Source organism: Cornus florida, unplaced genomic scaffold (assembly GCF_030987335.1).
Source record: "Cornus florida cultivar Cherokee Brave unplaced genomic scaffold, ASM3098733v1 CherokeeBrave_3.0.0_Hap2_Chr02, whole genome shotgun sequence".
NCBI classification, from domain to species: Eukaryota; Viridiplantae; Streptophyta; class Magnoliopsida; order Cornales; family Cornaceae; genus Cornus; species Cornus florida.
Genome location: NW_026775572.1, coordinates 47,473,020 through 47,490,323, shown reverse-complemented (window position 1 = coordinate 47,490,323; position 17,304 = coordinate 47,473,020). Strand labels below are relative to the sequence as shown.

Sequence of the window (17,304 nt, the reverse complement as noted above, 5' to 3'; positions counted from 1 at the left end):
CTAACCTTGCAGTGTATTTGGCTATGAGCTTAATGAAAGGATTAATGACTTGCTAGATATGTTGTGCTTTTCACATGCTATTTAGACAATATATACTTAATTGCTAGATATATTGTGCTCTTCACATGTTGATTAGACAATGTATACTTAATTGGTCACCCTTACTAATTGAATTAACCAAACACACACACACACACACCATTATTGCAACACACATTACCCTCATTAGTCACTAGTTGGAAGTGTAGAAAAGCATTACTTGGTGGTGATCTCTAAACCCCAAGATTTCTCTCTCTCTTACTTACTCTTTGTTACATTCAATTACTTAGTTTAATTTAGTTACACTCTAGTTTAATTAACCAACCAACTATTTGTTTGATCACTCGATATACTAACCCTAATTGCGATTCCACAATCAAGTACGACTCTAATCCTTTGGGATGATCCCTACTCACTTTTGTTACTTTAGTAATAGTGTTGGTAGTGGTTTTTATAAATTTAAACTTGACCCAAAAGGCTTTTCTTGAACCACACATTCACTACATCAATTTGGCGTGCAAGGAACGGCTTTACATCGTCAAATTTTGGCGCCGTTTGTATTTGTGAAATTCATTAGGAATTAGTACTCTTTTGATCGTGTTTTACTTTATTTTTATTTTTCTTTAGATTACTTATTGTGTTTGTTTATCTTTGACAAGGAGCATTGAGCTAGGAGGCAAGCAAATGAGCCATCAAGCAAAGAAGCTAAGTAAGCAAGGAAGAGTGCTAAAAGTAAAAAAAAAAAAAAAAAAAAAAAAAAAAAAAAAAAATAAAATAAAATAAAATTTGCTAAGCTAAGCTTTAAATTTGGAGTTGAAGTGCTAAAGGACCTTTGTGAGACTTTCTTACTCAATCCCTTAGTTAAATCGTCGGCCCGCGTGGGGGCTTATTTTTGAATTCTTAGATAAATCGTGAGCCCGCGTAGAGACAATTTACTTTTCTTTGCGTTATTATCAAAACATGGGAGTATGAGAACATTGTATGCGGAGGAAGTTTATTGATTGTTGATTTGTTGCGAAGGAGGAGTGCTTACTTTTTGTGGTGCTTTGTGTGTCATTTGTAGTCTTGTATAGACCTTGTCCTGTCATAGAGGGTAATATTGCCTACTTAGACCCACGCTTCATGCAAAACTTACTTCTTAATCAACATGACCCCGGAGTTCAAGCTCTAATTCCTCTAATGGTCCTTTGTGATCATTATAATCTTCATGCATACCATGCACCTACTTGCATTGTGTTGCCTAATTTTAAGGCTAATCAATATGAGATCAAGCCTGAGACCATTCAAATGTGTCCACTCTTTTATGGCTTGGATAAAGAGGAACCATATAGGTATCTTAATGAATTTCTTGAACTGTGTTCCACCATGAGGTACATGGATGTCCCAGAGGAAGTCCTTAAATTACTCCTCTTCCCTTTCACACTTAAAAATAAAGCAAAACATTGGTTCAATACTCTAGGGGTGAATTCAATAACATCTTGGGCACAAATGCAAAATGAGTTTTTAAAATAAATTTACCCCATAAGTTTGACCAATGTAATGTGCGCTTTAATTAGAGAATTTTCTCAAATGGAAGGAGAGTTATTGCATGACGCTTGTGAAAAATTGAATGACTTGCTAAGAAAGTATCCACACCATGGTATTCCAAAATGGCAAGTTGTCCAATACTTCTATGAAAGCCTATCTGACATGTAAAAGGACATTGTTGATACCTCATGTGGAGGTTCATATTTTGGAAAACATGAAGAGGTACATGCTTTGTTGATTATTGAATTGGTTATATCATTGGGGTAATAGTGCATTGAAAGCTTTCATCTTGATAAAAGTGGATAACAAACCCTTTTCATTGAGTAGCCGGGATTCTAGCCTCATCAAACACTGAATTTCTCGTGCCGAAAGATGGAGGGCCTAAACTCTAGGTTAATAATTGAACTATTCAAAAAAAAAAAAAAAAGAAGTTGTTGCAAAAGCAAATAAAAAAGTGAGGACTTCTCCTAAAAGGTGAGAAGTGAGAAATGATTAGATAGAGGTTATTTTAATTTGTAGCCTAGTTGATTTAAGCTTGTAAGTCCTTAGGGGTGTTTGAACACCTAGTGCCCTAGAGCCGTCCGGTTTGGGAGTCATTGACCTAACGCTCGACTTCATAGATCGCTAGAAAGCTTAATAGATCACTACATTGCACAATGCTTCCATCTTTGATCCTATAGGATAGTTATGAAAAAAAAAAAAATTAAAAATAAATAAATTCGAGTGAAAAGAATAAGCGCACCTAGATCAATAAAGCTTTAATAAAAGGTCCACTCTTTGTCTTGATGATCAGGACTAGATTTGTGTGCTAGTTTGAGAGTAAGGATGTGATCATTTTTTTAGTTGGCTTAGATAGCAACATATTTGATGCCGGTCCACTCAAAAAGGATTCTAGTGTTGTTTTGATTTGCATGATCATTTTCTTGATGTGTAGAGGACCATACTTGTTTGTTTGATGTTGAGATTTTGGGAGATTGCTTAGAAGGAGTTGAAAAATTGCATACTTGAGGTAGTTTTCTCCCAATGCTTGTTTGCAATATTGATGCCTCTTTAGTGAGAATGAGCTTAATGTTTGTGGGTATCATTTCTGGAAACCCTCACGGGACTTCACTCGTCCACTAGGGGTAACCTAGGGGTTTAAAAGGCTTGTTACATATGCTAAATGCAATCATGTTTTCTACGAATGTGGCGTTATCCATTTATTGCTTTCTAGTTCATAGTTATATAGTTGTTCATTTCATTCCTTTACTTTGTAATTCATTGCTAGGGACTAGCAATATTTAAGTTTGGGAGTGTGATGAGCACCGAAAAGTGCGTATTTAAACCCCTTAAGCTTTGGTATTTTAGGACTTTTATCTATTTTACTTTTCTGTTTTAGACTAATTTCATGCTATTGTCCTTTTTAGGTGCTTATCCCCAAAATAAGCTAATTCAACCAAATAAGAGTTTAAAATAAGCTAAGTCAAGCCGGATAGAAGAAATGAGCAAAGTGGAAGCAGAATGAAGCAAAGTGTGGAAATCAGCATGTTCGATCGATCTTAAGAACACTCCGATCGATCAAACATTCATCGATCTAGACTCTTCAAGATGGATCCAAGCTCTTTTGTCCTTATCCAAAGATCCCACAAAGTTCGATCGATCCAACAATTCTCAGATTGATCAGAAAGATTCCATCTTATCCTGTTGTATCACCCTACCTAACACTTTTGTCTCTTTCCCCAAAATATCTCAGATCTGTCTTTATCCAAAAAGGCACCGCTATGGAAGGATCGATCCAGCTAAAGTTTAATAGATCTCAGCCAAGTTTAATCGATCTCAACATAGGTTCGATCGATCGAACCCTCTCAAGTGCGAATTAAATTAATTTCCAGCTTATTAAAAGTTGTCTCATTGTGCAATTATTGGAGGAGCCCTTGTGTACAAGCCTAGACCATTGGGTGTAACATTTGAGCTACCTATATAAGGATTATGAGCCACTTTTACATATATACTTTGAGGAGTTGATAGATACAATTTTTTGTTATTTTTAGAGAGGAAGAAAAAAGAAGAGGAGGCTAGAGACACATTCTTAGGAGGTCTTCCATCTACTTCAAGAAGAAGAGCATTTCTACCATGGAGATAGCCCTTGAGGGTTGGGCGACACTATTCATGAGTAGCTAGACATCCTCTTGGGGCTAGAGTTAGCCCTAAGCATGATTTCTTTACCTTGATTTATGTATTTTTGAGGGGATTTATGTTGTAATACATGTTTTGACATCTTTATATACATAGATCTTGTTTATTCAATGATTTGTGTGGTTTAATTCTTCCAATTAATCATTTCATTCTATTTATATGTCTATGTATGCTAGAATAGATGTTCATGTGTTTATCTCTATCTTTTGTGTTGTTGATGTATGTCTATGTGTGTTGATGCTATAGATCTAGAGATTGTCAAGACATATTGCTTAATCGAATGCTTTTGTGGTTTATTTGATGGTTCATACTCATTTCTTGGTGGATTGTACCTCTCTCTTAGTTTAATTAGTTTAATTTTCATGACATTAGCTTAGATGTAGTGTAGTTACCTTAGTTGTTAAATGGGAAGACAATCCATGTTTGTTGTTTGATGTTCCATACTTATAAATGCAAGTAGTATATTTCTTTAATTATGTGATGTGTTTGGATTGTGAGCTTAAAGGAAGGATTAATAGCTTAGTTTGATATATTGTTCTATTCATTATGTTGTTTAGACAATATACACTTAATTGGTCATCCATGCTTGTTGAAACAACCACACACACTCACTATTGTTGCAACATATGTTTTTCCCCTCATTAATTATGAATTGAGTGCATAGAAAAGTGATGCCTCGTGGTGATCTCTAAGTCCTAAGACCTCTCTCTCTTGTTTTCTCTATCCTTTAATTACTTGTTTTATATTGAGTTTGCTTAATTTTAATTGTAGTTTAATCAACCAAACAATCTACCTTTGATCACTCGACCTACTAACCCTAAGTATTGTTTTTATTACTAGTAGCCCTCTAATCCCTTGGGATGATCCTTACTCACTCTTGCTACGTTAGTAGTAGTGGTGGTAGTGATTTTTATAAATTTAAAATTGACTCAAAAGGCTTTTCTTGATTCGTGCATTCACTACATTATTTTGGCGTATAGGAATGCCCACCGTCAATAAGCCACCTTATTCTCAAGTTTTTTGGCCCTCTTATCAAAGTATTCGATTGATTTAAGCTGTTGGATCTTCTCATTTTTCTCTTCGGCAAGAGAAGCCTCCAAAAGATCAACCCTCTTCTGTAAGGTAGCAGACTGGTTCGCTTGAAGAGATTCAGTTGACAGCTTCTTCATAAAAGCGAACATCAAGAAAGAGTTCTATAGAGGAATAGCAGAGTGTCACCAAAAAGATAAGTAACAAGAAAAGAAAAGAGAAATCAGAAGAAGTTACCTCCATTATAGACTTAGGAGCAAGGAAAAGTAGGTCATTGATGCTCATCTGTTGCTACAAAATCTCATCCCTGGGTGGCCACATCCCTTAGGTTAAACCCATCAATGTCTCCGAATCTTCCGCTCCAGAATCCCCTATAGTAATAGGGGGAGCCATCAGCCATCAACATCTCAAGAAACCACCTCTCTGCCGATCCCACAAAATCACCCCCAGCGACATTTGTAAAACCTTGGACTAAGGCACTTCTGCCACCAAAGGCCCCCACCATAAGCTTGGAACGCTTAGAGGAGGTTCATCCCTTACAGGGGGACGCTTGTTTCCCTTCCCAGTTTGGATCCCTTTTTATTTCTAAGAAGGGGGAGATCTTTTAGCATCAGCCAAGGCATTCTTCCTCTCTTACAGAAGCTTGGCAGCAGTCTCCCTCTCTTTCTTAGTTGAACAAGGTTTTGGAGGAAGATTTTCCATTACAGACTAAGAAAGAAGAAGAAGGGCAGACGAAGCAAGGTCGGCCTCAGTATCAGAAACCTCGAGGTCGATAGGTTCCTCGGGATTTTGAATAAACACAGGAACGTCCTTGGAAATCGCCTCAAGAAGAGAAGAAAAAAGCAAGACCCGAGCCGAGGGAACGTCGCCCCAGACGTGCAGTCGCAAGTATACGAATCGGATATTTGCAAATTTTGATGGAAAAAAGTCAATATTATGGCCTAAAAACTCATAAATATAACAAAAATATTTTACAACACAGGCAAAGTAAGAAGACTCACCCGAATCATCAAAAGTAGGAATAGATGGGGCATGAAAAGTCGTCCGGATAGGGAAATCCTGAGCAGAAGAGGAGCGCCACGCCCCTCTGACCTTAACAATATATCTTTCCACTCTTTATCAGAAGTGTTAAGATGAGTAAAAAGAGCTCTACCTATCCTAGAATGGAAATAAAACCGACCCTCCTCACCTTTAATTCTATTAATGGTATAACAGAAGAGAAGATCGGTGAGATTTAGGGTTAAACCCCTAACCCTATTCAGGGCAAAAAGGCAAGAAAGAAAACGAAATAAGTTAGGGTTAACCTGAAGGGGAGCCAAATTTAACATCGACGGGACCCGAAGGTAGAAAGGGTTAAGGGGAAATCAAAAGACATGAAAATGTAAAGCCGAAAAGAGCATTTCGCCTTCCTCTAAACCCTCGTCGATGCTAAAATTCAAATTATGATCATATGCCTCAAGGGTAACACTTGAAAGGACACGATTCTTCTTTCTCAACTGTGCAATAGAGAAATATTTCATCTCTACAATATCAAGAGGAAGTACAACCGGCCCCTTAACGTCACCACTGGAACTCACCGCTGACATCACCGACTCGGAGTTAGACGCACGAGCACTGTAAGTTCGGTCACTACTCGTTTGACTCATAATGACAGAAATAGAGTAAGAAAATGACTAACCTTAGCAAACGAGAAGAAGGTTATGCAGCAGCAGAAAAAACTCTTTTCAAGAACGAAACTTTAGAGAAAGACACCCAAGTAACAAGGTCATAACATATATGGACAGGATGTGGCAGATAACGAAGAGGCAAACACGAGACCCCAAAAAAATAAGGGCATGAATGGGGATGATAGGCAGTAATAGCCGTAAAAACTTCTCCACTTCCTAAAAACAGTTACAATTCCATATATGAATTGAATTCATAAAAGGAATCGGGGGCAAAGTGTGGAGGAAAAAATCCCCACTAATCATAATACACCACATGGCAGTAAAAGAGCAGCCCATTACTAAGCTAAAAACACCCAAAGGCCCACCATCAATTGAAGGCCCAACAACAGAAACCATACACACATGTCAACTCGGCTCGATTATACAAAAGAAGCTCTGCGTGGCATATAAACCGATGGATAGCCCAATCTCGACAGGCCCAGAAGTCCGTAACGCTCACTATAAAAGAGGTATACACACGATCAGTGAGCATAAATACCCACATCTGGAAATAAAGCCAAAAAATGGCTCCATGTAATTCTCTAAACAAAGCCTATAAATAGAGTATGAATGAGAATGAAAGGGCATCGAATTACTATCACTACTTCTCTCTTTAAAAATTGTTTGTTCCTTCGTCTATATTCTGTGTATTTCATCTTCAAGTGTTTGGGTGTGACGAATTGCACATACACACGCCAACTACTACTTTCAAACTTTTTACTAGGATGGAAACTTGCCTCATAAGGAACCTTATTCATTTCCATGTTCCATGGAAAAAATTCTGGTTTCCTTGCAGCTGACCTTCTTTCTATATGGACCTGGCTTTCTTTCTCTGCAATGGTCACAGTAACTGAGATTTCCACCTTTTGGAAAGTTAGTCGGACCTTCCGTTTCTGACCTCGGTCGCCACTAAAGAGCTTCTCATTCTGTTTTTCTTTTGGAAAGTCTCTATGGCAACCTTCATTTTGTATTTTACACTTAGGGCAACAACCCTACTGGATTAAGGCTATTTGAGCCTCTCGGAGTTGTTTTTCCAACTCGGCCACTGTTTTCTCCATGGATGTTGCAGCTTCAGGAATTCTTAGTTTTTCATTGAACCCTTGATCTACCAAGTCCACCTTTTTCTTAGGGTGCTCCAGGGCAAGAGAAGTAACATTTGTGGCAATAACCTTGGGGAAAGGATTTCCATCAGCACCTATGACTTCTGTCTTTTCTGGAAACTTTAACCTACCATCTTCAATTTCCTTCTGCACAATATTGCGAAAAATTACACAATTGTTAGTGGAACGTCTCCATGAATTGTGAAATTTACAATATTCTTTCTCGGCCATTTTAAAGGCCGTTGGTATCTTGTGGCCTGTTGTGAAGATCACTTGTTTATCAGCCATGAGTAAATAAAATATTTGCTCGGCTTTAGAGATGCTAAAAGAGTAACTCTTGGAAGGGTCTGCCCCCTTCCACTTGGAACCAGAGGCAACCTACAAGGTGGCCGTGGCTGATTCTGGTTTTGCCAAAGCCTCATAAGTATAGGCTTTCTTTATGTTGACCTCAGCCACATTCACCTTAAACTCTCCCCTAACTTCATTGGTATACACCTAATAATTTGGATCACGATAGTAGGTGCCTGTGCCCTTGGAGGAGCTCTTCCGGTCTTACTCCTCATGAAAGAGCTCTTCATACTTAGCCACTCTACCGGCCAAGACGAACAAGTCATGGAATTGTACTCCTTCAAACTTCTTTCGAATTTCAAATTCTAGACCGTTAACAGCCATCTTTACATATTCTTCCAGCGACAAAGACAATAATTACATTTGTACTTTGCCCTCCTGAATCTAGACAGGAAGCTCATCACCGACTCTCTAGGTAGCTGATAAAGTCTAGAAAGGTCTGCTATAGACACTTCAGGTTCAGCTCTATAGAACTGAGTATGGAATGAATCCTCAAATTGCTGCCAACTCTGATAAAGTTGGCTGGCAAGTTGGAATACCATCTGAAAGTATATCCAGTTAATATATTTGGAAATAAGCGTACCTTTAGCCATGGATTGGCTACTGCTTCTCCATATTAGATAGTAAACCGGCTGATATGTTCTAATGTGGATTGTTCGCCCTCTCAATTGAACATTGCAAACTCTAGAATTCTGAAATTCCTTGGAAATTCAACTTCATCAATGAACTATGGATTGGGCTTTCTGTAGGTTGTCCTTCCACCCCTTCGAGGTAGGCTAAATTCCTATTAAAGGAATTCTATAAATTGGCCTCCATCAAGTGCCATGGGATGTGGAAGGTTGTTTTCTGGACAACCTTTAGGTAGATTGGCCACTTGATGCCCTCCACCTTCCATTAGCAGTGGGTTGGTATCTGCATAGTTGTTCCTTCCTCCTTGGTTAAGAAGTGGCTCCCTTGGAAAAGGTTGCCCCCAACCGCCATAGGGTTGACCATTGGTGGCTTTAGAGGATCAGGTGCGGCTGGCTGAATGTTCACAGGTGGAATATTTTGTTGTGATTGGGGAATGTGGTATAGCTATGGTTGGCCAGGCAGATTATGTTCACAGGTGGAGGATTCTAAACTTGCTGAATGGCTGGCATGGGCGCCGCTTGTGGAATAGTCATCTGTGCCACTGAAGTGATCACAGGTGCAACTGGAATGTATGTCTGTGCCATTGGAAGGGACTGCATCTGTTACTGAGCTGGAGGGAATGAACCTGCATGTTGTTGAGAGGAATTACCTTCAACAAATGTGGCTGGCCTGATAGCTTGGAAGGCCGACTATTGAGAACCTTCAGAGTTGTTTGGCAGAGGGGCCAAACCTTGGTTCGAGCTTCCAAAGGCTCATTCCAATATAGACTCGAACCTTTGAAAGATTCGGTCTACCATTTTTTCTAACTTTCGGTCTTGAGAAAGAACAACTTTTAATTGGTCTTGAGCAACTCTGGCTAAGTCTTGAGCGATTTTTGCTTGGTCTTGGCAAACCTATCTCGATGTATTGCCATCATACGGATGTTGTCCATGATAGGTCCATTCGCCATTATTTGAGCAAACTTTTCCACCATATCTCTTTCATCAAGTGCAAATCGTGAACTTTTCCACTGGAAGTTCACTAGCTTATATCTCTTCTAGTTCGGCAGGGTCTTGGACAAACTTGCCTTGCCTTCTTCCACCAGCCATTGAACAATCTATTAAGATGTCCCGCCGGACGTTCCAAGATACAATTATCCAGTAGGAGACTGCAGGGATCAGACGACTGTACGAAGGACTGGAATTACCACTTTCAGAGATTCTTTTTGCCTTGAAAAATGACTTCTGGACTACTCTATGGCTAGTGGAAAGAAGCACGTTATTGAAAGTGCAGGACTTCAATGTAAGGTGCTGGAAAGTAAGAAAAATAAGTGCGGGACTTGAATTAAACATATTGAAGGTGCATTATATGAATGTAAAGATACATGAATGTAAAGTAATTGAAGTGCTGTATTGCTATATGATTTGAACAGGATTTGCAAACTAAGCCTAAGTGCTTTATTTATAGATTCTTTCTATGCAATAGTTTGGTATGTGGCAGTCTTGGTAGTCTCTATTTGGCCAGATTTCAGACTGCCAAGTACCCCATGATCTCTTGGCAGTTATAACCTCTTTCTTCCATCTTCTTCTTCCATCTATATTTCTTCTAAGCATGATTTCAAAACACGTTCTCCATAATTCCCATATTTATGTATACTCCTGGAGTTAAATTTCCACTTGCCCTTTTTATAAATCAACATCTGTCCCATGATTTCTTGTTCTCCTTTTTTCAGACACGTTTTAGTTAACTTCGTCACCCATATTCTTTGACAACTGCTTCAGTTAGTGGTAGCAATTGCATGAAATACCACCACCTTCAACTGATGTACCCCTGTTTGGCCAAGTGTCCAACGATCCTTGTAATCCTTTCCTTCTATAGAATTCTATATATCTCTAATTCTGTAAATCCACGTCTCCTTTATTTCAGGTAGTGCTCTACTGGTTGAACTTTCCTTCTAAACATGTCATCGTGGCCTCTTTGTGACTTCAATGACTTCTCATCATGGGTTAATATCTGATACACACACATATATATATATGAATATAAATGTATCATAAATATGTCATTGCCCATGATCTTCTGCCAACCATGTTCCCTTGAAGCTTGGTAATTCCTGAAACTTTCCTTCTGAGTCTTGGAGTTCATGGCGCCATGAACTCCTTGATTTTATCAACCTCCCCATTGTGGATAGTATATATATATATATATGTATCCAGGAATCGATTTTGCTATTTTGATCCATCAACCAACTTCCTCTTAGCCACGTCGTTGAATTAGCCAAGAATAACTGTTGAAACTTCCTTAAATCTAGGAGAAAATCAAGCTCCCACGTTCTCCCTCTTCTTACTTGGTCAACTTTGGTCTTAACATAATTGAAAACCTTCCTTCTAGGTTCCTTTGAAAACACGGTCTTTCCATAAAACTTCCATAATATCAATTCTTAAGTAGTCAATACTATGGTAAGTTCAGTAAAACTCGCCATGTATGAAAAACAATTTGTTGAACGAACCTTGAATTTTGAACAATTATATAGTATTTCCTTGTTGGTGGATTTTGATAGGCCCATGTATTCCTTGCCTCCACATGTGATCACACAATTTTAATACTTGAATAGAATTCTTCGAGAGTTGCGATGCCGCATACCTCTTCTTTATTGGTAGATTGTATCCAATCTCCCATCAACAATTCAATCTCATATGTTCCTCTTTTGGATATTTAAAACACCAATCCAATGTAGCAAGCTCATTAGAACTCGCCACATGTCGCCTTTCCATTGGGCCAAAAAAATAATAGAGTAAACACTAATATCATAGAAAAAAGAAAAAAAAAAAAAAAAGAAAAAAGAAAAAAGAAAAAAGAAAAAAGAAAAGAGACATGGTCATATTTATGCATAATAAATTGATGTTGATGCTGAGCTAGCATCAACTTCCTCTAACACCTTATGTGAATTATATCAATATTACAATCTTATTTGGATATATTATTACATTAAGGTCAGTGCTCATCATTTAAATTCTTAAACTTTCTTCGACTGCTTCTCTCACCAAGCCACTATAATATGTCAGCAAATATAGTACTGCATATATTATATGCCAGCTGTAATCTTAAACCCTGTGCTTCTCAATCTTATTCTGGAGTTCTTCCTTTTTTGCCCCTACCACCTTATCAACTCCTTTCCCTTTCTTTATCAGCATAAATGTTGGCATTGCCTGCACTCCAAATTCCTGTGCCACATCCTGTTTTAAATCATTCATTCATCATTATCAGTATCGTTCTGTTTTTCTACAAAACAATACAAAACTAAAAGAGCTAGACCAATTAAGAACATAAATAATTCATTTCCTTGTGAAAAAATCAATAAATGAGGTAGCAATACCATTAACTCATCCACGTCGATCTTGATGAATTCGACATCTGTATATTTGGCAGCTAACTCTTCAATGGCTGGTTCCATGAACCGACAAGGGCGACACCATGAAGCTGTGAAGTCGATCACAATCTTCACTCCGAGAGAAAGAGAGAAGAAAAAACAAGAAGTGGAAGAAAAGAAACAGAGAGATCAGTATACGCCGAATATATGATTGAGACTTTATAAACAAGAGCCAAAAATTATTAAATGGTCTAGGGTCATGTGGTTCTGTCCAATCAAACTAAAAAAGTTCAAAAAATTATTAGATTGGTCTAGAATTATGAGTTTTAATTAAGCTAGACCGCCAAGTGACCTGTGATTCGAAATCATCTAAGTCCCGCCGGAGTCACGTGTGTATTTAAAGTAAATTTACTAATTGAAAAAGTAAATAAAAAAATACACGACACGTGAGTAGAGAATTGAAAAACAAAAAAAAAAAAAAAAAAAATTGTAAATAAGTATTGAAGGTAGTTGTAATGGTCACCAGTTTTGGTGATTGTTTGGAGGCTTCAAAATGGGCCTTCCATTTGGCCGAGGAATGAAACACAAGAACTTTGGAAGTCCTCGTTGACAAGGACGATCCATTGGCATTATGCATTGAAGAAAATTCAGCTCCCATGCTTCTTTTAGAAAGTTGAAAACCACATAAAATGACCTTGAAGTAAGCTCACACTCCTCACTTTGATCTTTGGGAGAGATGACTTTCGGATTTGGCGGGGAGGCTTTTTATAGGGTTGATGGTGATAATTGTGGGAAAACTCCATAAGATTTGAGTATTTGATTCCTTATTATCTTGATGGGGCTTCATTTTTTTGGACCGTTGGAGGCACATCAAAAAGATTTGAAGCATAAATACCCTCTTAAAAAACCGTAATTAATTAATTACCATGTACCTTATGTGATGTGATGTACCTTAAGTAAATTGCTTGAACCTATAACTTTTGATTGATTATGTTGGGAATTTCACTTCTTTTTTATTTTTGTATGTATGACAAATTCAAAATTATCGGTCAAACAAATCAATTGATTGGTCAAAAAATTATTTTGTTGTATTTATAACAATACATTTCCATGCACGACACACTTTCTTTGAGAATAAGAGCAAAATGTATGATATTGACATAGGGATGTAAAAATACTCCATAATATAAATATTGCACCACCATTGGTTGGTGTGGATCTAGAATTTGTTATATTTGTAACAATGATTTAGGTTCTCATTATGCTGTTACCAAATAAATGATGTATGTACAAGAGCCAACAATTCCAGTACGGTAAAATATTTAAAATTGAACTAAATTTTTACTTATTTTAATTTTCAAATGTCAATTGGGTGCTTCGAAATGCAAGTCTATAAAAAAAAAAATAAAGATAGTCCCTATATTTATAATATCAGAACAAAATAATTGGAGTTTTTTTGGAATGAAAGTGTGCCTCACATATAAGTGTGCCTCACAATTTCCCATCACACTTGTTTTTTTGAGATGGAAGCCGGAATGAGTATATTCTTATCATTGTACTCTGCCAGGTATCTGTATATGTATGGCAACCAAATTGCGGCTGTGGTAATGGGGAAGTGTAACAAGGGTCATTTTGTCCCACATCGAAATCGAATGGGAAAGAGATTGGGTATAAATGGGTAAGTATGCAGTCTTACCTAACAGTTCGAGCTTTTGGGTAAATGGACAAGCGCCCACTCGTTACAGTTGGTATCAAAACCAAACCCAATCCTTGATTCGGTGCCACGTCAAGCGTCCGGGTGAGTCCACCCGGGTAGGCAGGGTGACCCAACCGCAACGAGAGCGTTGCGAGTTTGGGTGGGGGGAGTCATTTTGTCCCACATCGGAATCGGATAGGAAAGAGATTGGGTATAAATAGGTGAGTATGCAGTCTTACCTAACAGTTCGAGCTTTTGAATAAATAGACAAGCGCCCACCCGTTATAGGATTTTATTCCAGCCGCAAAGACAAATTTTAGATGGGGCATTTTTTATTATTTATTGTTAATATAATATCAAGAATTAATTGCAGCATACTGGGGCTTCACCAATATTCTCTTTCTACCCTCATTTTTTTTTTTTTTTGAAATCAATAGAAAAGCCTTTACACTAGACCACGTTCGATTCATATATTTTCCAGGTTAAGTGTAAAAAAAAACTTTTAAATTATTACCCTTTTGCAAATAATTCTCCTAAATTAAAAACTGCCCCCCTAAACTATTGATTTGTTATGATTAAGGATAAATTTATCATAAAAGACTATTTTACCCTTTATCATTAAAATTTTATTTTCTTATTAAATTATTTTTATTATCTTTTCTCTTACGTAAATATTAATTATACTATTTACCTTAATTTTATTATTAGTATCAATTTATCATAAAAATAGATAAATAGATTTGTAACTACCATTTTCAAAATTGTTTAACTTATTATTAAAATTTTATTATTTATAATAAAATGTATTTTAAAATTTTTATCATAAAAAAATCATCTTTTTCATACAATATATTGATGAAAAATTAATAAAACACTTTTGAAAAAATACATTCTTTTCATGTAATATATTCATTAAAAATTAAAAAATTAATTATTTTTGTTTAAAAAAAAATTTACTAAAATTTTTTTTTAAAATAATTAATTTTAAAAATTAAAGGTAAATTTAAGCAAATTTAATAGAAAATATCTCATCAAATTAGTTTGAATTTTTTCATAATTTATTTAGATAAGAAAAATATATTAAATGTAATTCAATGAGAAGGGGTATTATGATCATTTAATGAAATATAGTATAGTTCTTGAGGTATGTTGCAACAAAATGAGATAGTTTAGGAAGTTTTATGTACAAAATATAATTCAAGGGGGTTATTTGCAAATGCAAACATAGTTCAAGGGGTTTTTTTGCACTTTACCCTATTTTTAATAATTTTTTCTTAAAATTACAGAAGAACCCTTACAATACACAATGTTTGATTCATATATGTTTAATAGGGTCAAGTGCAGAAAACACCTATATAGTAGTATGCTTACATTGCATAACAAACCCCTCGTGTGCAGAAAATACCATTAAAGTTTCAATTGGCTCCAAATTGGTCCCTCCAGACGCATTAAACTATGTGATACGCATTGCAAGCATACTATAATGGTATTTTTTGTACTTTATAAACTATTATTGTTTTGAATCTGTTGATCTTGAATCCTTGACAGTTAGATTTAATTGAAAACATAATTTTTTCGCGATTTAAATCGTATAATGACGGTAGGTGATTGAATATTTATTTTTTAATTTTTTTTTTAATAATAAAGATTGAACACCCATTTGTTGTTATGTATATATATATATATATATATATATATATATATATATATATATATATATATATATTTCTGAAAATTTATTGCAAATTCTAAAGTGTAAAAAATTAAATGTATATGTTTATATGTAATGAATAAGCATCTTTAATATATATATTTTTAATTATATATTTAATGAAAAATGATAACTATATTTAAATTTTAATTGGGAATCATTTATTTTATTTATTTATTTATTTAATTATAAAAGGAACTGAGATTTTCATTCCATATAATATACTGTACATTAATCTGATAACTGTGACAACAAATTTCTTTTTTTTTAGAGAGAGATAATATTTAAAGATAATACACCATTAGCGAAAATATATAAAGAATTTTATTTTTTGGAAATGTGAGAAAATCCTTAAAAGTGGGTTAAATATAGTTAATATGCATATAACAGTCTTATACTATTAGATTATTAGTATACACACCTCCTTTGGCAGTTTCAAAAGAGTAAAAAGGCAAAATGAGTATTACAACATTACTTTATGTCAGATTTTGGATTGAGGGGTGTTTTCATATAATTTAAAAAGAATAAGGGTGTTTTTTGCACATTTTTTCAAATAGGGTCAAAAGTAATATGAGAAGTATTACATCAGGGGTGTTTTCTGCACTTGACCCATTTTTAATGCGTATATTTTAAATACGTCCTTTTCTTAAGTGAAGACACTTCCAAATGTTTTAAACATTTCTTGAATTTTAATTTATTTGCGTTTTATATCATGTTCTATTATCTCTCTTTTAGAATTTCAAAATTACAAGTCTGGTGTTCCTGGTCCAATTCAAAAAATTAATTATTAAGTGAGATTAACACCTAATTCATATATACTTATTCATTTCTCCGTTCGAATCCGATGTGACACAAGTTCCCCTCCAGTCAGACATGCACCATAAATTGATAAATTTATTGTTTCTAGAACCAAATAAAAGGTAAAATTGTGGTAAAACTGTTTTAGCACTTTATAGGTGGGCATCAACTGAGGTGGGTTCAACTTTTATTCAAGAGTCAAAGACGCTTAATAGGAGGGCATCAACTGAGGTGGGTTCAACTTTTAGCACTATGCTTGCTTGAAGGTTAGGAGTGGGAATTCGCTTGGGGTCACTTTTAAAGAATATTTTTAATAATATTTTTATCAGTGTATGTGGAATGGAAAGACTACAATTATTGGGTATTCTAAGAGATTTTATACAAGTCCTCCCAAAAAAAAACATGAAATGGTAGTAATAGTTGATCTACCACACTTGATGCCCATCTTGTTAAAGCACTAAAACAGGTTAGTGCTTTTTGCTTTACTTAAAATAAAAAAATAATAAAGAGACCTAAATACTCAATTAATTCAGATTAGTGCGTTTAGCACGATCTCAAGATATCTTATAATTTCGTACTTTAATTCTTGTGCATTACAGTTAAGAACATAATAAAAACCTGTTACGATTGAGAATCGAACCTAAATCAATAGAGTGGAGACATTTTTAGCTTGACTCTTCTACCACTTGAGCAACTGTCACAACTATTTTACCCATCCAATTAGCCAATAAAAGTACCAAATAAAACAGCTAAGTAAATAAAAACAGGGAAATAATCACAGAAAAGTGAATGCAAAAAGTGGAGAATATATGAGCTGGCCTGAGAGGCTGAGAGTTCAAACTTCAACTTTACTTGATTAATATGTATTAGATTAACCAATGTAAGTGGCCTCCACCTTCACCCCGGCTTATCACCATTCTAATTAAACTTGTAAATCGCCTTCAGACTTACGTAGTATTAGATCTGATTAGATTTAAATACGATAAGACTATTTTGTAATATGATTTGATTAGGGCTATGAATGAACCAGGCCGAGAGTCTAGTTTTGACTTGTTCGGACTCAGCTCGCCAAGATTTGAAGTGTGCTCAAGTTCGGCTCGGGCTCAGGCGAGCTTGCCTAGATCAAGCTCGAGCTAGGCTCGGTTCAAGCTCCCATCACAAAAAATCACCCCCATTTCTACATTCTTCATCCTCTC

The 17,304-nt window shown here is 35.8% G+C and overlaps 1 protein-coding gene across 1 annotated transcript; it reads right to left on the bottom strand.

Moving 5' to 3' along the window:
• Positions 1 to 11,159: 11,159 nt before the first annotated feature.
• Positions 11,160 to 12,652, bottom strand: LOC132286982 (thioredoxin H2-like). The gene is made up of 3 exons (XM_059789436.1): positions 12,427 to 12,652; positions 11,910 to 12,032; positions 11,160 to 11,769 (listed from the first exon to the last, which is right to left on the bottom strand). Exons 1-3 carry the CDS (start codon positions 12,559 to 12,561, stop codon positions 11,638 to 11,640), a joined length of 390 nt encoding a protein of 129 aa, XP_059645419.1. The 5' UTR covers positions 12,562 to 12,652; the 3' UTR covers positions 11,160 to 11,637.
• Positions 12,653 to 17,304: the final 4,652 nt, after the last annotated feature.

Bases quoted from the DNA above. Each gene is read 5' to 3' on its own strand.
- LOC132286982 (XM_059789436.1), bottom strand. From the start codon at position 12,561: ATGGGAGCTGAATTTTCTTCAATGCATAATGCCAATGGATCGTCCTTG. The intron at 12,033-12,426 runs GTGACCATTACA...CTCGGAGTGAAG, and splicing joins CCAAACAATCACCAAAACTG to ATTGTGATCGACTTCACAGC. The intron at 11,770-11,909 runs GTATTGCTACCT...GATTTAAAACAG, and splicing joins TCGACGTGGATGAGTTAATG to GATGTGGCACAGGAATTTGG.